Source organism: Neodiprion lecontei, chromosome 5 (genome assembly GCF_021901455.1).
Source record: "Neodiprion lecontei isolate iyNeoLeco1 chromosome 5, iyNeoLeco1.1, whole genome shotgun sequence".
Classification (NCBI taxonomy): Eukaryota; Metazoa; Arthropoda; class Insecta; order Hymenoptera; family Diprionidae; genus Neodiprion; species Neodiprion lecontei.
In genome coordinates, this window is record NC_060264.1 from 1,691,238 (window position 1) to 1,713,520 (window position 22,283).

Below are 22,283 nucleotides of genomic sequence, written 5' to 3' on the forward strand. Positions count from 1 at the left end.
ATTTTTTTATAACCTCTATGAATTTTTTACATACATACATATATGTATATTAAAGAAGTGAACCGAAGAGATAGTTATGACCAAAGTGAAGATTGACTCGGTTCAAGTAAACGGCTGTGCTTGTTACCATTTCACCTTTTCTTCTGTACAGCAAGTTTGAAAACAAGGAAAGAACCACAAATTTCCATACAACCGAGCTCGCGCGGTAATTATTATATATATACTCGACTTGAATTTCGGTGATATTGAAGAGGAACTGAGAACGGTTCATCTACTGGGGAAAAAAGAGACAACTCGCGATGAATAATATGGAGCAATGGCGAGTTACTCCAGAAAATCTATAGGACCAAAACATTTAGGACCAACCAGCGTCTGATATACGCTTTAACGCTGAAAGTGAAATAATTGAGACGTTCGTTGATCATGGATAGGCAAAAATGAAAAACGAGATGATTGCTAGAGGGTCGCGAGTTGGAGATGGAGATTCGAAAGCGTGTGACTGGTGGTGGAAAAAGAAATAACTAGTGTTTCTTGAGAATAAGATTTGGCGACATATTGATCAGATAGTATTGTATGAAATTGCAGAGTGAAAAAACACAACACCGGTCAAGACAAATTTTGTGTCTGGGTTCTAGATGTCAAATTTTTATTATTTTTCGTTGTTATTCGATGTATGTGGAATCGAACTGTATTCATCTCAATAGAAACTAAAAACAAAAAAATTTCCGTCTTGTTGACCTGTGCAATCTATGAGTTGTACGTGAGTCAAAAGCAAGCGACTAACGTCGAGTGATCTCGAGTTCAAATTCATCCACCTCGGTATAAGTATACGTACGTATGCGGAGGGATGATGAATTTGAGGAAATCTCGACTACCATCAGCACGGTTTGGAGTTTTGGATGAATTTGAACGGTTCAAGTTTTCTCCCGTTTATACACGGGAAAAGTTAATTTACTGCACGTCCTTCCACATTTTGACTGACACATCCGACGCTCCGTTTCACGAGTGCCTCCTCCTACCTTTCTACCTCCTCCACATGCCGACCTCGGCATCGCGCCCACTCTGAAGTACCACCGCTTTCGAGAGCCTGACTCTGACGCGTCTCAATGAACTCGTGACGTGATATAAACTCGGGCTAGACGGTTCCAAAACTGCAATCCCTGCTTCCGATCCATCCCCTGCACATCTTTCGCCAATAAATGCAGGTGTTGAGTTTCAGTTTCGACTCATCGTCGGCTGGAGGCTCGGCTAATTTTACGTCCAGGGTTTAGAATCAAGCCGGACAAACTTTTTGCCTGAGAACAGAGACGTTGAAAAGTTGGTTATTTCTTCAAATTTCCTTTCCACCTTCTGTGCTTTTTTAACCTCTGCTCTCCGCCGCAAAAAAAAACAACAAAAAAAGAATCAAAAAAAAAAAAATCAGATCTCTTGTTGATATTGTCTTTTTCTTTTCCTCCTTCCTCCCGTTCGTTCATTTCATTCTTTCATCATCCTCCTCCTTTCCTCCTCTTTAACACATTCGTACGCCTACCCCTCGACGACTGCTCCTTGTCCAAAACCAAGCAGGGGGTGAATTGTCTTACCGAAAATGACGAGAAGAAACAACTTGTCCTGAAAGAAATACCAGCAGCGTTAAGGTTTTCAAATTTTCCATCAGCACGGTATCCGAAGTAAATTGTTCGTTCCGTCAAATTTTCGAGTTTTCCCACGTCTTTTTTCCTTGCACTAATTTTTTCATTTCTTCTTCTGTATTTTTTCTTTTTTTCTCTTTTTTTTTTCTCCGTTCTTCTCGCGGCACTCGCGAAGTATCTCCGAGACTCCACACGATCGTCTAGCTCGCTCGGCATTCGCGATCACTCGGGTGGAAGACAGTCGATCCGGGAACGTCACGTGCAGCGGACGCTCCGAGCGAATTAACAACTCACGCGTCATATCTCGCATTATTATCCGATATCGAGTTATATATCAAACACCTTCCACCCCCGACCCCACCACCACCCCCACCCCTCGACACTGCTAACGAGCAAGGCTATATCAATTTCTACGTCGCCATACTCTCGCTGGTCTCTGCAGCGCCTCGCGTAGCTCTTTTGACGCTTCGCTGACTTCTCCCACGTCACATATCACACGCGCGCACGCACACATTCTCTCCATCGCTCTCTCACTCTCTCCGTTATACGAGTAAATCCGAGTCGTGCACCTCGATCAACACGCTCGTCATGTAATCGTTCCCGCGGTGAGAAACGAGACTATCCGCAGTTGAAGATTTTCTAATTTATCGTCAAACTTTTTCTTTTTCCTTTCTCTCGCCTTTCTTCTTCATCTTCTTCTTCTTCTTCTCCGAATATTTAGAATTCGGATTTCTCGATGCTTTACGATATCACCCCGTCAGCCCCTCCTCCCCCGCACCCTGCGCCCTCATCGACGGAAACTTCACCACTACCGCGATCTGTATTTCCCGAGAGCAAAGGCTCTGCCTGCCTGCACCGCTGCGAATGAATTTCTTTGATTTATATCTATTTCCATAATTTCCTCTTAGCTGATAATTTGCCACCCGAAGCACCCCGCCCACTTTCCACCATGACTACACACCCCAAGGCGCTGTTGCGGGAAGAGAGAAAGAGGAATAAGTTAGAGAGAGAGAGAGAGAGAGAGAGAGAGAGAGAGAGAAGAGAACCGTTTCTCCCCTTCGTCTCCACCTTCTCTTCGCTTGGTATCTACTCCCATCCCGCTTTTCCCCTTTCCTCATTATTATACGTGCAATACGTGATACGAAGAAACTGAATTTCAAAACATTTCGAGTTGAGGTACATATCACGAACGAAAAATTGCATTCCTTCGCCCTCAATGGGTAAAAAATAATAGAACCACCATGATAGTTCAACTGTCGCGATAAAAATTCATGTTTAGAAATTTCAACAAGAGGAGCAGAGCTCGTAGTTGTACCTATTAATCGTTTATGCGGCAATATTTTTGCAACCCTCAGGTTTGAATAGGTACACACACCGCCATCCTAGCTGTACCATAGTCTCCACCTCTTGTCGTCAGTCTCGCATCTCCCACAGCGGTGTCCCCTCGCTATCTGCGGGCGCTGGAAATATTCAAATGAATTTCTAATCTGAGGCAGCTCAGACAGTGGAGCGAGGGTGTGCGGGCCAAAGAGAGAGACGGAGAGCGGGAGAACGGAGACGAGAGAGATGGAAGAGGCAGAAATTGCGGCTGCAGCCGGGCGAGGACTTCGCGTTATAGGGAAAATTTGTCGTACATTTACCCTTAAAGGATATATGTCTATATAATATGTGTATTTACATACCTAATGCAATATTCACAAGGTAAATCGGAAGCTCGATCACCTTCTGCAGATTTTGCAATATCGAAAAATAAACCAGCGTTTGCCTGAGAATAAACACTTGTACGAAGCTTGTGAGAGAATCGTTTTGTTTAAAAAAAAAAAAAAAAAACCTGCCGAACAATTAAATTTACGCTTCTACATAATTTTGTTCGTAAGCGAGAGCGAGGAGCTGAGCTCGAAATTTAGCGGTAGACAAAATCTACTCATTCACCGTTGTAAACAGGGGTGTTCGTTGTAGTTTCCGAGAGGGATAACGGAGAGAAGAAGCGGAATAAGAAGCCGAGGAAGAAGAAGGCGCGAAGGAACGGTGAGAGAATACCGAGAGAGGCGACCACCCGCGAAGTGCTAAGCTGATAGGCCGTGAATCTACGAAGAGTAAGTTGCAGTAAGGGGTCCATGGACGGAGCGAGAAAGAGAGAGAGAGAGAGAGTGAAGGAGAGTAAAACGTCCCTTTAATGCTCTTACCATTCCACCCTGGGCGCGGTGCTCGCCTCAACGGGATCCCAACGAACCCATAAATAAGAAAAAGATCAAAGTAATAAAGTCCCAACTTTGGCTGCGATGCAACCAAACTCTCTAACGAGAATTATGCACCTCGTACTTTAAATAACTCATGTAATAGGTGATTCTAAAAATTCTGAACGCTTTTCAAATCAGCGTTAATAAAATGGGGCAACGATGCCTTCAACTCTTTTCTTGACCATGCGTTCAATTCCAGGCTGTGAAAGATGTGACCAAAAGTTGTCATTTTCCTCGTCAATATCTTGATAGAAAGATTCTTAATAGTTGAAAGAATGACGATTAAGAAGACGGAAGTACAGCATGTAAAGGACCCCGCAGAATCTTCATGGAAATTGGCTTCCGGTCGAATTGGTTGGATTTTCAGTATGTTATAGTACAGTGCTTTCCGAGATACATGGCTTCGGAAGGGGGGTGGATGGATTTTTTCATATCCATGAATTGCGCGATTTTTACGAATTACAAAGCTTCAAGGGGGACTTGAAATCAAATGTATCGTTCAAAAACTGCACAGCCCATTCGCAGAGACTTCGCACAGGCGTGAGAAACAGGACAAGTCGATTATTGCAAGAGTCGGAGGGTCTCGTTCTTCGCGCGAAATCCGACGTTGCACCTTCTTCCGGTAAACCAGCGAGTTGATGAATGAAATCGATGCATCGATGGAATCAATCGCAGCCTTCTGCCTATCTTTGTGAATCGACCCTGCAGTTTTTGAGTGATTCGTTTGTTTTCAAGTTCCCTTCAAGCTGTATAATCCATGAAAATCACGAAATCGATAGATATCAAAAAACCTGTTCACCTTTCTTCCGAAGCCAGTATCTCGGAAACTACTGATTATCGGAACTTGTGTCCATGAAAACTTTTTATCGGGAGGATGTGTACCATTACATACTGAAAATCCAGCCAGTTCAACCTGGAGTCAATTTCCATGAGGATTTTTCGGAGTGCTTTCATCATTCCAGAGGCAACTCGAGATGGAAATGAAGGGGGGCATTTTTCTCTTTAAAACAGAAATCATCTACCGTACGTCGGAAATTATAATTTGTCAAAACGTGGTTTGGAAATATCCACGCGCAGGGCAATGATAGCAACATTTCACTCTCCGCACTCGCGTACATGCACATGTACACCGGATAATTAATTATTCATAATTACACGGCAATAACACCTGTCATTCCGGTTGGGGGTTGTAGCAGCTACCGCGTAGATTGAATACACAGTCCGACTTCCACGCAATTCTGATTGTTTCTCAGCGAGAAGGTTCAGGGGGTAGCGTGCGTTCTCGTCGCGGTGCGTGGCTCCGGTGTAGTAACGCTGCTGCTGTTGGTGGGTACCTAATCCCTGGACACGCGGCGTGCCCGTGACAGCCGGCAATTAACAGAGCGGATTCTCGCCTCCGAATACGAGCTCGTTTCAGCCTCGCTAAATATTGTCCTCAACCGGCAAAGAGAGCTCCGCAATCTCGCGCTCCGATTCATCCGTCCGTGCGCACATTTTTCCACCCTTCTTTTTCACTCTCTGGTCAATATAACAGTTTTTGTTGTAACAAAAAAATCTTTTTCAAGGTCATTAAAAACCTTCGACCTTGAAGAGCATCGGAAATCAAGGATTTGCATCACCCTGTGACTAGATTGGAGAATTTCGATCCCTCGCCTCGTTCTTGCACGGCACGGTTTAGCCCATTTTTCCCCGTCTCTTTCCGTCTCTATTACCCGTGGTTCTTTCTCTTCGGGTTGGGCTACGTGCGACACGCGATAGGACGTTTAATGCCCACGGATCGTAGGCATATGTACGCCGGTGTTCATGTACGCGCCATTTGCCTCTAAAGGTTTGGAGAGTCTCGTGTCTGGATGAACGTGGAAGCGACCACTTTTCGGGCAATAAAAGCCCGCGCCGCGTATCCTCGAAGGTGGTCTACACGTATACCCCATACCTCCGTTACGGTGTGCAGGAGGCATTATAGACATTACCGAAATACAAGCCCCAGTCTCACCACCTTCGAGCCTGTTATTATACCGCGTATATCATTTTCCCCTTTCTTTCTTCACCGGGTACCCACCCCCGGTGTAGGTAGTCGAATCAAGTCGACTCACCGCTGCCGCGAACCATCGTGTTACGGTTCCCCAGACCCCGCTGCACCTTCACCTCACCCTTTTTATAATTTTAAACCTCCCTCGAAAACGTGAGACGAATTTTCTTTCATTCAATGGGTTGATTCTCTGATCCTCCGCGTCATATGAAATCGCTAATCGAGATCTCTCGAGTTCCTTGCAATTCGTGCACTCGCTCGAGCGAGCTCGCGTTCTATAAACGGAACCTGAATTCCGTTCAACGTCAATCCGTCTCAATTAGGGGTAAAAAAATCATACCGCGCAGCAATAGAAGATAAGAGGGAAGATTGGTGCGCTGAGGTATTCGATGTCGCAGCACGAGAACGTTTAAGATGATTACCCAAGACGATCCGCGGGGGTGTACCTCGGGGTTACACCGTCTACCTTACCCTCTGGCAGATGTGCCCTTGGTGGAAAAATCGTCGTTAGACAAATGGGATGTTTTATCTGGTATTACGTCTTTTTATTTGAGCTCCGATTACAAAGGGCGACACCGAGGCCGATGCTTGCCGAGCGGTAAGCCCCGGAGCCCAAGGAGCAGCCGCCGGAATGGTGGATGACGAAGGGGGGCGGGGGTGGCAGTAAGATTGAAGTAAAGCGATTTGCTGCGACGCGACGCACTTCGGGGAGCTCTCCTGGGTAAACGGAGTCACGGAGTACTTATCACCGGCGCTTCAACCATTTTATTGCTCCCTGATAGCTTGTAAAGGGTTGCCAACCCTGCTACCCCCACCGACACCCCAGTTTCGCCGAATGCGTGCCTCTCCGGTCCAACGGTAGAAAATAAGTTTTACAAATCGTTGATCATCCCCACCCTGCCTTTTGAACAGCTCGAAATCGAGAACGAAAATTGGAGAGAATCAAAGGAACATATTTTTTTTTAACTTCTCTCTAATTAGCAATTTTTTTTTTTTTTTCTTTCTTCTTTCCGTCTTTTGTTTTTTGTTTTGCCCGCAAAATAATGCACAGAGTAGGTGGGTCTGTAATGAAATGTTGTTTTTCCGGGACGTTACAGGGATTCGCCCTTTGAACGAGGAGAACAACACTGGGTTGTGTATCGAGTTGTGGTAAACAGGACCTCGCGTAGGGCGCGTAGGGCTGATGAAAGGGTGGAAGAGAGGGGGGGGGGGGGGAGGGCTGGGCTGCAGAGGATGGCTATTGGCACTGAGTAGGAAAAAGTTTTACTACGTTAATTATCGTGCTGGATGCCGTAAAACAATTCTAAAGATTACCCGTTGTTAGACCTGCCCCCCCCCCATTCCCCGCCCCGCATACCTCCGCAGAACAGCTCTCCTACTAGCTATGCTACTTATTATATGGCTTCTGGAACATAAAACCGCGGTGATTGAAGTAAGGCTGGAAAATTTCCTTCGGCAGAGAAACAAAAAATAAGAAAAAAGAGAGAAGAAAAAAAGGAATCTAATAAAGGCGAAAAATTAGGGTGACAACCCCTCCGTCTCTCGTCTCTGTACTATTTCGCCCGGATTGTTTCTCCGCACGGAAATCGTTCTTGCTACCGATTTCATCCCTGACACGACAGTGTGACGGATCGTTAAGGACTGTGGTCGCTCTGTCCACTCGATGAGCGGCGTTTTAACGTCGTTAGAAATTCCTTCTATTTGTGTATTTGTAAAGCCATCATGCGTGGAGAGAGTCGAAGAGCGAGTGAGCTGAAAAGGAGGAGGGGTGGAGAATGGCTCGCGTATTACGGTGGTAGCCGGTTCTTTCACGCTGTTTAACTTATTCATTAAAAAGTCAAACACTGGAAACAATTAATTAGCAATTAACGCTAGGCCAGTCGAGACTATGGGAACTTTGGATACGGTGCTCCGAGCCCGAGGCACAGAGTTTCTTTCCAAAGAAACTGCCAAGTTTTCAACTTCAGTTTACCAGCTATTTGCTTCTAATTAGCGGACAAACAGCCATCCGGAATATAGAAATATATATAACCGGCATCCAGAAGGCTCTGTACAACCGATCGAATATAAGGTTCAAACAGGCTCGTTCCACCTCCGCAAATAATCATCGCACCGACTCAAACTCCAAGATGCAATATACGGCGGATTTTCGTTCCTGCACAATTTCCGTGGCTGTTGCTGCGAGCGGTTTTACAGGTTTGAAAAACTTTTATCACGACCAGTAGCAAGCCTGGCTTTGATAGCCAAAATTATTGACAGGGTGTTGAGTCCAGAAAATGTAAAGTGGCCGAAAGCATTGACGTGTAATTTCAGGTTTAGACGGTTGGGACCGGACCGCGACCAACACAATAGGCCGCGTCGAAGTTGGTCAATTTCCGCGTTGAGAGACGGAAACGCGGAGGATAGAGAAAGAGAAAGGAGAGAAAGGGAACGGCGAGGGAAAGCAGCGCAGGGAACAGAGTTGCCCGGATGAAATTCAGATAGGAAAACATCGACAGCGAGCGCGAGCGAACGCCTAATGAAATTAACGCCCTTGCGAAAAAACAAAAAAACCAAAAAAAAAAAAAAAAAATGCGGACAGTCGCGGAGGAGGATGCAGTGGGAAAACCCAAGGAAAAGTGGCCTGCAACGCGTCACCCCCTCTCGCTTCTCGTCGACGTCACCGTCGACTATTGAGCCCAACCACCATGACGACGGGATTTAATTAAAGTGACGTGCAAAAAGTAGTTGCGACAGGGTGTAAACCCGAGTTTTCAACTTTTCTTAGATACCGAGCACGGTGGAAGTGATTTTTGAACGAAACTGATCAACGAAAGTAACGAGATAAATCAATATAATGAATTAACGCGTGTTACAATTGGGGGGTTTTGACTTTCGAATTTTCGATTTTCTAAACTTGAGATAATTCCTTCATTTTTTTTTTTTTTTCCAAACTCTATTCGCGAGACGAAGAAGCGCCTCGAGGCAATTGGCTCATAACCCCACGGCGAGTAATTAACGTGAGTGCATCGCGACTGCGAGACACAGAAAGTACGTACCGTGGATTTTAGAACGCGTTACGAAGAATTTCTGACACCTCCGCCAGGGGGGATCGTTTAAAACCCGGTTCACAGGCGGTGAAAACGGCGAAATTAAGCGGAGGCATGTGATTAAAAACGGTGCAAAGCTGAAGGAGCAAACGATTCGAAAGCGAACTGCGTGGTGTGGGGGTGGGGGTGGGATGCCTCTTCATTCTCCCCGGAAATCACACGTTTAATTTAAGGCCAGGGAGCAATAAAAACTTGAATAACGACGAGACCGTGAGTGCGATTTCTTTTTATCGAAATGGCGCGGGTTGAATGCCGCGTGCGGAATGATCGCGTCGCTCACACAGCACTCGATTCTTAGTTCTCTTCTCCTCTCCGACTTTTTTTTTGTTTTTTTTCTTTATTTTTGTCCGTTCTTTTTTTTCTTCCTTTGCTCCATCGGGTCCCGCCGGTGTGAGAAGGGTGTCAAGTGTCGGGAAGACTGGAGGACCGCGTCGAGTGTTTGAGCCCTCGACACTCTTTTCTCCTCTTTCATCACCGCTCTGTGCGTGCAGCGAGCTTGTCAGTTGGTAAAACAAGCCGTGGAGGAATCATCGTTCGGTCGGATTTCATAACGTGATCGTTGTACGTGTGGAAAATCAAAGGGACGACGATCGGCGAGAGACTCTTATCGGTAAAACGTGATGTCGAGTAAAATGCTGAGGAAATTTCTTCCTGCGAAATCCTTGACGAACCTTTCTTAATTGTACGATTCTATTCGCCGATTCGGCCGCTCTGTTTATGGAAGAAATTCACATTCACCTCACAGTCAGCTCCTCTTGGTGGACGAATCCAGCAACCAACGAACGGACGAACGGTCTGGCGTATCGGTTAATTAAAAGTCGAGAAGAGCTTTCCACCAGTCACCCCTCAGCCCGAAAATCCTTCCCCAGAATTTTACTCCTTCAACCCTTCTTCGGGACGCCACCGAAAGCCATCGGATACGTATCCTATAATCTGCTCACGCTAAGAACACCATTTTCCAGAGTCCCAGTGCTGAGACTTGAGAATAAATAATAAAAGAAAGAAGTGTCTAGGTTAAAAAGGAAAAAAGCTTTCCCACGGCAATTCGGTTGATAGTGAATAAAAAAATATTTTCACTTTTTGCCAAACTCGAAAGTGTGGAGAAAAAAAACATCCTAATATCTGATTCGAAATCGAGTGCTAAATTTGAGACGAATCAACGACGTGAAACTTGCCGATATTATTGGGTGAAATAATTGCTAGTTTGGTTTGAGTATAGATAATTTATATCCACGGGCGTAAGGGCTGCTCGGATTAGCCCTCGCCCTTGAATCCTCTCGCATCTCGCGGGCTGTGGCACATTTATAAGCGGCAGCCGATGCCACATCCTTCGGTCCGTCGTCGGGTCGATATCAAATTGCCAGAAATAATTACATTGCGTTACGTTACGTTACGTTACGTTGCCTCGAGTTACATTACGTTGCGTTACGTTACGTTGCGATATCAGCGTTACCCCCAACGAATCGCTAATGCCTCACCGGGGTGAAAATTAATAAGGAAATCCTGACATCATTCTTGGAATCGCATATACGTATCACGTTCATCCTGCAACACGCCCAACTAATGACTTAGACTATCAACTTGTACGGATGTAGAAATCTCCCCGTTGTGATGTTACGATACGTACCTACTCGCCAGTCCTGCCCTCGATTATATCAAAGAGGAACGAATCCTCACGTTAATAACAATCATACGACACGTAAGTAATTTTTTCCCCAACACGCGTCGACTCGACTGACGTAATTGTACCGTAATGACATTGGACGAAACGCGACTTATCGTGAGAATCTCCAAACCGAAATCCAACGAATCGACTAAAATTCCAGAGTATGTACGGTACCATACGTCGAGAACGTGTCACCCGGCACAACCCGGCTTCAGACGTCTGACGTTTTCCATTTCTGACTCGACCGAAGTCCTCCGCGTCGCGGACCTGCTCCTGGACACGAATGTGGCTGCGGTGGTCCTTGTGATCAATATTCCTTTGCCCCCTTCGCCTTGGCTTACCCCTCTTGCGCGGTACCCGCCCCCGCCTAGTGATCGTTCTCTTTATCTCCCTCTCTCTCTCTCCCGACTCGTACCATTCATCCGTCTCTCTCCCTACCGCGCCCCGCCCCCTTTAACCCCCTCTCGCACCCTTGTCTTAATTAGGAGTCTGAATCTGCGGCGGACACGCGTAAGGGGACGAGGGCCGAGCGAACCGACCCAGACGAACACACTGTCCGAAACATTATTCCAAACTTTGGCTTAGGTACTGATAGGTGGAAGAGGTACACCCCAACCCTTACTTCCACATCCAGGCTTACTTGCGTCCGATGCCGTCTTCACTGTCGCTGCTGCTACGGATGAATCCGTGTCTTAAAACCACCCTTTTTGTCAAGGGATGCCTTTCGCTGGAAGACGTTAAGAAGTACTCGGAAGATGTCGTTTCATTCTTTTTATCTTGAATGTTGATCAATGAATCCTAATCCAGGTTGTGCAGCCGTTGATCACGCAATTTTAAAAACAGCGTTGTCAATCTTTGGTGGAAATTATTCTTAGCCAATCTGATGCGCGTGTCTCTCCTCTGGAACTGCAGAACCTTCATTCCCAAGCCTCCATGGAAACAGCTGGACTTGGTAACGTGAATTAGCCGCTATGGCTCGAGCAGCTTCTCCCGTATCGATAACGTCAAAATAATTAATTATCCTACCCTGTACCACGTTACCACAGAGTCTCGGTGGTATGCAGCCTGAAAGAACCCATCTGCAATGTACAAGGATACCCAGGTTGCCTGTCCCCCCTCATCTTTTACGGTTTTTTAGCTCTAAATACGAAATTTTTTCTACATATTAAGAAAAACCGTTTGATGAATTTTCGGGATCCTTTGATGACTGATCATCCAGTGAAAACACGGGTCCACCGTTAGATGCGAGGAGTAGAATATCGCGGCTCGAGTTCTTCATTATAGATTCCAACGAGGACGAAGAGTTGGGGAAATCCGAAGTCGATGGCGTCCAACCGCAGGGCGCTTGTACCAGCCCACGTATCCCGTCCATCTCCCCTCGAAACACAGCCCGTCTGTGCAAAGCCGAGCGAAATATTTACTGTAATTACAATTTTAATCAGCCCATACACACACCCACACAGAGACACAGCCACATATATGATCCCTCTTTCACCGTTGGATATTTTAACAAAGAAATATCTTTTCTGTTTCAGAGTTGTCCGTCGCGCGGCGGGACTTTCCCCGCCAGATCATGAACAAGGTAAGCTTCGATGATATATAGAAAGGCTGCGCATGGTTGAATTGAGCATTACACGGTGTTCGGTGGTCCTGAAGGACCTTGAAGTCCTGGAAACGTCCCTCAATGACAAATGACAAATCCCCTCTGCATTCGTGTATTTTTATTTTTCCTCAACGTCCTTGGATGGCCTGAAAATGTCCTTGGAATTCGTTACGGATTTTTTACCGGATACCACCATGGTTTGGATTTTGGTGAAACGCCTTTCCAGTCTCGCGGTCATTCGGCGAGCAAACTCAGATCGAACAACAAAGCGCGAGCCAAGGAGAACCCGAGCTAGGCTAAGGGCAGACCGTTTATCCTCAGGTTAGTTAGTCGGGGTTACAGTTACCAGGGCAATCGACCCAACACGCTGGACGTCCGGTATCGCGTGTGGCCTACGCCTCCGTAGCTATTAGCCAGAAACTACAGCAGTTGATTGGTTCTGCAGCTTTTTCACCGACTCCTCGAAGGGTTGATAAATCTATAATAATTCCGAGGTATCAAATGTTTTATCAGCGGGCAGAAGCCAGCTACGGTAATTCAGAATAACGACTTCTGATGATTCGGTTCCAGGGAGATGAAAATTGCACTCGCACACGGTGTTTTTATTTGAATTCGCCTGCGCAGCGGGGGCGTAATTTTGCTTACCTCACCTCGACTACTCAACATACTTTGTTGATATATAAGTGAAGTGAAGCTCATTTGTAGGCCCTTTGCGCCGTCTGCTTCTCCTTCTCATTATGCATTGCACATGAGAAAACTTGGAGTCTGTACCTGCTCTGCGCTAGAGTCTTTTCTCTCTCTCTCTCTCTCTCTCGTCTTCGCTACTCTACACGCGGTCGGTACTCTCCGTCTCCCGTTCTCTCGTCGACGCGGCTGCTTCTTTATAAACTTTTAATGATGCCGAAGCCTAAATCGAAAGGTGCGCACCCCGCGCGCTACGTAAAATTACCAAGCATCGTCTATCGAATATCAATACATTTGGTTATTGGCTGCACTGCTCTCTGACTTTTCTCCTCAACGCCGCGAACACGGACCAACTTCTCCCAAAATTACCTCGTTGACCCACCCCTCCTTTTTCCTTCCAGCCTCCTTTCCACCTCAAACCAATCCAGATATTCGAAATTTTTGCACAGGTATAAGAAATACTACCTCGACCATTTGCACAAAGTCATTCGTCGTTCGCGCTCAACTGACCAAGTACACAAAGTTCAGCTGATGTGAGTCAAAGTTACACGAGTCATTCACAGCTGGTAATATCAGTCCATACACGAATCGATTGTTTAGATATTTGACTCTAGTGCATCCGCAGGATGTGCCGCTATTTCCCTGCGGAAAGAAACATCCAGCAATAAGTACCCACCACCGTTACGTAGTTTCACCGTTCAATTGTAATCATAAACATCATTTGGGTTAATTTGTAGATACTATCGGTGGGGTCAGCGTATATCCAAACACTCCCCTTGAAACGGTCTTTCCTACCATTTACTGTGGGACCATTAGTTATGGTTTCTCAGGGACCCAAGGCGCGGTCAGAGTCTGAGAAAATCCATTGAAGGTGGAGGATACTTTGGGTGGCGTTGGTCACCCGGATCGGTATTAGAAAATGAAAAGGAATCGGTTCGTTCTCTTGACGGTCCACGGCACAGTCCGTAAGAATAATTGCCGGGTAGTTTGAGTCCCGTTCACCCTCTGACGCGTGATAACAACCTCTAGATGTCGAGCAGCGCTCCAGGGGCGGTAGGTAAGTGGGCGAGAACGAGGAGCGAGTAGTACCCAGCTTGGGTAGACTAGATTTATTCCAACTCTCCGAGTGAACTCATGGCCGGGGCGGTGTGTTCCGTAGTCGTAGATTATTTCTTGACGTCAAATAAAGCAATTAGCATGTGCTCTGACCAGGGTCCGGGTCCCTGGCCCGGGTAATCTGGCCGGAGTCCCCGGCGTGTGCGACATCTTCATCAGGACGCGAACCCCGTGTCCCTGTACTCTTCGACCCACCGCCCACCTGACCCACCGCCCGGTCACGTGACCCGCCCGCCGCCACCCCAGAGACAAGGGGCGCACATGACACGGGCTGCGCCCCCGACTAAGAAGCGAGCCTGTGTGGGTTGAGCGTCAACCACCACCACGTTGGTATACAGTGTACACTTCCAAGGGAAATTTAACAAAGGCTGACCTCAGCGCAGGTAATGAATGTTATATAACCCTTTTAATGCCTTGCGCCTCTTAGATTTTTCAGAGGGACGGGGATCCCTCTATCCCTCTCTCTCTCTCCCTCTCTCTCGTTCTCGGGTTCCGTCAAAACCTCCGCAGCCGAGTGGGTTCCGCGCTCAAGAGAAGCGGTAGAGCCTCCGGGGCTGCAGGTAATTATGTGGCGGACGTAAATTAAGCTTGTTTAGATTGGGATTTTTATTAAGGATATACCCCCCGAGCCAAAGAGGTAGGTAAAATGACGCGCGAAATGCCGAGGGATCCGCAACCCTCGTGCCGCAGCCCTTTGCCGTTGGTATCGTAAAACCGAGAACAGTTCTCCTATCATACTGACCATCAGCGACTACCTACGTGTACCAGACGTAGCACTTCCGCGTCTTCGGGAAGGATCATCATCGCCGAGGGTCCGTTTCATCTTCGCCACCGTCAGCCGTACGGAGACAGATCGACACCGCCTCGGGTATGAGGCCATCCATCTTTTATCGAACACCTGACGGTTGATTCTTGCCATTCCCACGTGAAGTGGGAAAAATTTTATAAAAAAAAACAAAAAAAAACCCGATGAAAAAGCGCAGCGTACCGAAGTTGGTTATAGGAATTTATAGCTCAACCTTAAACCATCCACGGTATATAATAACGAAGCGTAATTTTAAAGCCCGAGAAACAACATGCGCCTCGGTGTTATAAATTTAAAACGCCTACCGGGTCCCCGGTGGTTTCGCGGCTCGCGTGCCTGCATACAAAATAATCGAGAAAAAACCGGGAGACGGTACTGCAGCCTTGTGGGAAAGTATTTTTGTGGTTAACGCGGTATAATTCAGCCCGGTAATACACCAACCCCTACCCCACATAGACACCCACCTTATATCCCTGGATCGGGGGTGGTTGATGCGTGCCCGAAAACGACTCGCTCTCTCTCCGTCTCTCGCCACCGTCTAAGGGACTAGACTCAGGTGTTCCTCGGGGTAAATAGCTTGGCATCATCGTCAGAGCCTGATCGATGTAACGCGTCCACGTCCCAATACACTTTGGTCTCAGATCGAAGCGGAGAGCAGAATACACTTTGAGAAAATATGTTTGATTTTTTAGTCAAACCAGTCGTCTTGTCACTTTGCATTAAGGGTGGGGGCCAGCTTGAACGGTTTAAAATCATAATAATGATTTTTTTTTTTTTTATAAAACGTAAAAATTTGGAACAATTTGAGTTCAAGGGCTTTGTTTGCTTTAAAAAAAGAACTCCTAAAAATAGGTATTTTTTTATACCGTCCAAACTGTAACCCCCCCTTAAGCCCCCGCCGTCCTTAAGCCGGGTTGCAGGAGAAAAAACACAACGTTCAAACACAGAATTGTGTCGCAAACAGGAGAAAGCTGCCAGCCGGTGGAATTATTCTGGAGTCATTTACGCAGCTGTAAACGGTCTTTTGTTGTACATACAGAGCCGAGTAGCCAACCGCGAGCAAACTGCGAATTCAGTGGCAAGCGTCAGGGGTTTGCGGAAGTGGATAGACGTTGGGGTACGGCGTAGGAGGTTTCGGGGAGTGTAGTAGGCAGTTGGAATTACAAAAATAACACTCTCCCAGCCCCTCCTGGCAGCCGGGCTGCAAGCTCTGGTACCGTAGTTAAGTAAAATTAAGCTAAAATTTCTGACCACCACCGGACGATATATTCACCCTTTCTCTCTTCAGGCAACGCTGCGTGGCGCAGGGTGATGTGTCCGGGCGGGTATCGGGCCGCAGAAGGGGTACGTTTCACTTCACACTTGGTCTCTCTCTCTCTGGCTGCCCTTCCACCCTCGGTACCCACGTTAAATATTTACTTTTTAATGAATATGCAAATATAATTATTTACGCGCAATTTATACGTTTTTACACGCATCGCGCCCGCGACACTTAACACCCTCGTCCACGTCCTCGTTCCGAGTACTCGACACCCACCTCGAGTGTTTATCCTGTAAACGCGATCTCCTCGACGTGGTAGATTCTTCGGCGGTTTCGTAGACTCAAACCCCCAAAACGTAATGGCACGCGGTGAATTCGGGCCGGAAAATGCTGAGTGCCCGTATCTGCTTTGCCCGCAGCGATATCGCGAAACGTGTTTGCTGGTCGAAGAGCGTAGCCGGCTGGTATAGGTAACGTCGGCTAGATCTTCTCCTCCAGAATGAACCTTTACGCTAATTATCTGGCTAACTGGGAAGGAGGGGGGGAGGCGGCATCAAAGAACCAAAGTGTTTAGCTGCAATATCTTTCCACGATGCTGCACATCGAGAGGAGGTCAGAAGCGGCACGGCGATATCTTCCTCGTTTCCAACCCCTCCGCGTCGCCCCCACCCCCGTTCCAACGGCCTTAATAACCTTCTCCCCATTTTCAAAACCTCACCAGACGCGTATCTCATACCTGACGCCAACGATATTTCAAAGACGTTGCAGCTGTAATGTATCATCCTCATCACTCCCAGTGTCTGATGAACCTGCCCTTGGGTTGGTAAATTGGCGGATTAACTTTCGGGCTTTAATTTCTCCAGATAATTTGGACAATTATTTTTGCACTCTGACATCGTGTCCTTCTTATTCGTCGTAGATATAAATCCGATGTAAGAAAAAGAATCAAAAAATTTTGGAAACTGTTGGAACACACCACCAAAGTGAATGTGAAATCCAGGAAAGGCAAGTTTCGTAACGACTCGAGAGTTCCGCCTAGATCCGGAACAATTTTCCTTCAACAAATAGAACGTGCATAGAAGTTCGAACTCGCGTGGCGCAAGGTACGTATATAGGTATGTACGCGGTATAAACAGACTCGAAAGTATAGTGATCCCACCTTGAAATAGGCGTAGGGAAATAGATTCGCAAACGTTCTACCGGATATAAATTGCGCCCATTCTCCACCCGCCCCGTGCTGTTTGACGCTCTATCCGACGTCACCCCGACATTCGTGCCTAGGAAGGATCGGTAGAATAGAACTGGTTGAAACTTTCATCACAGAAATAGCTCCTTTGACGCGATAGAAGAGGGAGAGATAGAGAGAGAGAGAGAAAGAGAGCGCGTCTCTCACGCACGCAATCCAGCCCCAAAGAGCAGCGACGCACTGAGGGGTGGAAAAGGTCCTGGCATCGTACCGGGTCCACTGGTGAGATATTTTGACGGTCGAGTAACTCGCCTCGTTCTCGGATACGAAACTGCAGGTGAAACCATCGGCGAAAATATATTCAAAAGTTTCCAATTTGCGGTTGGCTTGAGGGCGGAGGTGGGGGGAGGGTGAGGAGATAACGCGAGTGGGGGTGGGTGGGAGGGTAGAATGGGCTCTATTATGGTAATTATATGATAAATACAACAAGGCCTGAGGCGCTGTCTTCCCCATCTTCGAGAGTCCCAGGCAGCCTGAAGTCTCTCTCTTCCATCAGTGGCAGGAATCCCGCTCTCGTCTCTCGTCTCTCACTCTTAGGCATGGCTGGCGCGGCTGGTGGTTTGGTTTAAAATACGCCTCCTCTCTCCCCGGAATGCAATTAATCTTACTCTCTGGCGAGAGGCTCGGCACAGTGCGGTGGGCGACGTGCGGGACAAGACGGAAGGAGGAATAAGAGAGGCCTGGGATCGTCGAGGAGGAAGAAGTGTTACCAACTTAATGAAGTACGACTTCTGATGCGGAGGGATGTAAAGGAAGGTGTAAAGACGCGAGAGGGCCCGGCGATGCCGCCAACAACTCCGGATCATCCGACCCTTCGGCTCGTTCTCTGCACACTCCCTCCTTTCATTCTCGCACTTACAATTAGTTGAATACCTAGCTTCGTTACCTTTCGATCTCTGACGACACAGGTCTGCAACCAAAAATCTGCACAGGCTTTTTTACACCGTTTCTTTTAGGTTTTCTCTCATGAAAGTTCCATCACGTCAGGTTCTTCCTTGAACTCGTATTTGTAGTTTCATTTAGAATGAAACTCCCGTTTAACTCGAAATCTCGCATCATATTCTTGATTCTAAAAATTCTATGCAAAAGTGATTTCTTACTTCCATTTGACATGTATTATAGTGAGACTCGAGAATAAATACGAAGAGGGAAAGAGAAAATGGAAAGCTGAAGCGTGTTCGGAGGTGCATCAAAGAGAAGAAGAAAAGGTTTCATATGCGAAAAGAATGAAGATGGAATATTGAATACATTTCTTAAAGAAATTGCTTGTTTAATTTTATAAGAAACATTGTTTAGTTTATTGTAATAAAATGGTAGTCTTTTCATTATTGTTTTGCTTTTATTTATCCAAGCACATTGTATTTTGCAAGCCTGTTGTACGCGATGGAGTTGAATGGAAGTCATTATTGGATTCAGCGCACTCGAAAACACAACACTTACCGAAATACGTCCCATGCAGTTGAAAAAAAATATTATCGTTTGCAGACCTGTGCGAGCTGTACTCGTGTATCTTCCGCTCCTTTTTCGCCATTCAAGAAGCAACATTTCCAAAAGTTTACCTCACATTCATATCACCTTCTCGTGTGGAGATATACAAACCATAGCATAACACGCTTATCAGAGTCTCGGAGGAGCCGCCCCGGCGTGTCGTGGCTTATTCTTCTTCCCTCAAGACCTTGCCACTCCGAAACCCAGCTCTCTCCTGTCTGCTCCAACGGAAACCGCCACAACACACTTGACGTCTTCCGTTAAAGGTTTAACCCGACTCTCACCCTCACCGCGGATCGCCTTTCGCAGAACGGATTTCTCCGTTGGTGCCGCGCGGCTGTTTGGAATCGAGACGAGCCCAACCACTTGACTGAGGCTCTTTTTCCCCCATATAAATCTCCTTTTTATTTTTTCTCTCTCATCTTCTTCATAAACACCCCTCTTCGCAGGCTCAGACCTCGTTGCAGATAGTAGAAAAACGACCCTTCGATCATAGAAAAATGTGAACTAGACTTTGCCCACGTTATGAGAATTTCTTTTCTTGGTGTCAACTATCGAACGAGGATGCGTAAATTGATTATTGGGGCGAAGAGCAAGCGCTGCGTCGTCGCACATCGGCCCGATGGCTAATACAGGGGGACACGTAGATGTGGGAGGGGAAGGAGGCATGTAGAATCATTATAAATAGTCATAATTACAACAGTCGCGTGTGCTTAATTCAATTACCCTGATTAACGTGGTACGTTGCACCCTCGAGCCGGTTGTTCGCCAGCTCGCTCGCTCTCAGCCGAAACCCGCATCGCCTCGAACGGCTCCCGAGGCGGCTGCAGCACATCCAGAACCAGAGCGTAAAATATACGGGACGGCTAGGAGGACGGTGTATAAGGTGTGGGCGGTGGTATCCTGGCTAGGATCCCGGCTGCGCTAGGTATTATGCTTATGCATAGACAAGTTATAGCGCGGCTAATATGATTATCTCTTCGACGAGGCGAGGCGAGGCGAGGCGAACCCGCAGGTGGATACCCGCCACGGTAGCCGATTGTAGAATACCCTAAATATACCGTGCATGTACGGCGATACCGAAAGCGAGGTTTGATCGGCGTGGAAAAATACGGTCATGTTTTTGAACCCCCGTTGCATTTTGCCGTAACACGAAGAGATGGGGAAATATGAAATGAATGGTACGGGAGGAGGGAGAGGAAGGAGGGAGAGGGAGATGAAATGGAAAAAATTATCCAACTGGCGGGCCGCGCCAGCGTTCTTCTGATGAAATCCGGTGAATTTGTCGCTGCTTGGATCGAACCCGAATAAATTAGTCCCCTCAAACGGGCGAGATATAAAATTTTGAATATGAATGGCCAGTTTTGCATCCGTAATAAGCTCTTATTCCAGAAACAAAGCACAGCTGACGAGAACATATGTTGATGAAGGGAGGTAGACAGCCAGAGATAAGGAAGAACGGCAGTGGCGTCGCCACTCTGGGGACATTCATGAAAATTCGTAAGGAACTTAACTCGAATTAGTACAAAATTTCTTCCGTCAACTCTGCCAAATGTCATTTGTAAAGCGATATATAAATTAGCTTCCGAGCTGCTTGGCTCGACTCGATAATCTGTCAAGAAAAAGAAATGAAATTGACAACAAAATGTCCTCCAATTTCCTCCAAGTCTCGTTCATATTTCAAAAAAATGTCGTAGATATTTCTCGTGTAAAAAAAAAAAAAATAACTACTCACATAATTTACGAACAGCGTAATTAATTAATGTTTCAAACAAACAAGCGTATATATCAACTGCGAGAAATGTGCTCCGTTGGGCAAAAAAAAAAAAAAACGATGGCAGCTGATGGGATGAAAATCTGTTTTTTAAATGATAAAAATACGCGAAACCACGCATCGTGTATTACGGCTTAAGAAAACTTTTGGAAAAGCTCGACTGCTCGGGCGAGACGAGTTTTTTTCTTCATCTGTTTAGAGAGTATAACATACAACAAAGGTGTGAGCCTGAAAGTCCGGTCTATCTGAGTATAGCTGGATCCTTTACGGCAGCACGTTATGCCCGGAGGCGATGCCGGATGAAATTTTCGAAACGTTTAACCCGAAAAGTTAGGTAGTGTGAAATTGTAGGTAGGTAGGTAGGTAGGTACGAGTTACTCGTATAACCGTCAGGAACGAACCACCCGTCCGTCGTTAGATCTGAGGACGGGGAATTCTTGGTATTGGGATAATTTGAATGATTGAATAAATGTCGGATGCCGAAGCCTACATCACCGGTAACCCCGAAGCTTCTGATAGAAGAGAGACGTAGATGAGAAGAGAGGAGAGCGGTGGGTAGAAGGGGGACGAGGTAGGGGGTGATCCAAGCTCAGAGAACGGGAGGAATAGAGGAAGAGAGGAAGAGAGACCTCTCATCTCGTCTATCCCTCCCGCTAAACTCATTACCCGTCGGTAATTTCATCAATGCTTTAAGCTCCGAAGGTCTCTTCAAGAGATGTATCCAGAGGATGATATCATCGGCGGGCTAGACCGAACAATTCGTCGGATCATCGAAAAAAATCGCTGGGAAAATCAATTACACAAAATTCAATGTAAGAATTATGCAAATACCGTTTACGTCTGAATGGGGCTCGAGTGAGCAAGGTTACAATTAGGCAGGAGCCAATTCAATATCGAGGGCTATTCGGGGAATATTCAACAGGAAAATATTAAACGCTCCGCGAGGTTCGCCTCCGGTCCCGATGAATACCAATAAGTATTTCAAATATTGGTCATACTGTAACCGTTCGCTGCCAGCTCCGACGGTTTTCTCTTTCTCTTATCTTGCCTCTCCGATCCCCGTTTCGGATTTTTTTTTTCCCTCCAACCTCGCCTTCGAGTGGCCTCGTGCACGTAGACGGGCACCAATTACTCCCCTCGAGGGCCACTCGTTACTCGTTTAATTCGTTTAAATATCGTGTCGAGGCTGCTTGCTCACGGCGGCAAAAGCTCCCGCGGAGGGAAAAAAAATAAATAAATAAAAGAAATACCCAGTCCGAAGTCACTCGCTCCACGTGCTCTCTCCGGCATGAATTCAAGATAAAATCAAAGTAACCGCGGATGTTTTAACGCGTCATAAATCCGGCCATTCAAGATTAATATGAAAGCTCAAAGGTAGGTTGGATGAAAACTGCGCGAGCCAACGGCGATGGGGATCGGTGAGTAAAGTCAGACAGAGAGAGAGGGGAGAGAGAAAGAGAGAGCCCCGGGGAAGATGAAAACTGGGAAAAAACAAGCTCGAGAAATTGACCGGAATGCTCTGGCATATACCAACCAACCCCGACAGCAGGGAGAAACTTCTTCGGACGAACCAGTTTCTCATCTTCCTCTCTCTCTCTCTCTCGCTCTCTCGCTTCGTCGTCGTCGTCGTCGTTCTCCTCCTTTCCCAACG

The 22,283-nt window shown here is 46.7% G+C and overlaps 1 protein-coding gene and 1 long non-coding RNA gene across 4 annotated transcripts in view; one reads left to right on the forward strand and one right to left on the reverse strand.

The window, feature by feature from the left end:
* Window positions 1-22,283, forward strand: part of LOC107220271 (AT-rich interactive domain-containing protein 1A) — a 270,178-nt gene that overhangs the window by 189,872 nt on the left and 58,023 nt on the right. For all 3 annotated transcript variants that reach the window (XM_046740876.1, XM_046740877.1, XM_046740878.1), the window contains exon 4: window positions 12,191-12,237. In XM_046740876.1, the coding sequence (XP_046596832.1) occupies window positions 12,191-12,237 (47 nt within the window). The remainder of the gene's footprint in view (window positions 1-12,190; window positions 12,238-22,283) is intronic.
* The window catches only part of LOC124294650, a 119,434-nt gene that overhangs the window by 31,064 nt on the left and 66,087 nt on the right, over window positions 1-22,283 (reverse strand). The gene's annotated exons all lie outside the window — the stretch shown is intronic.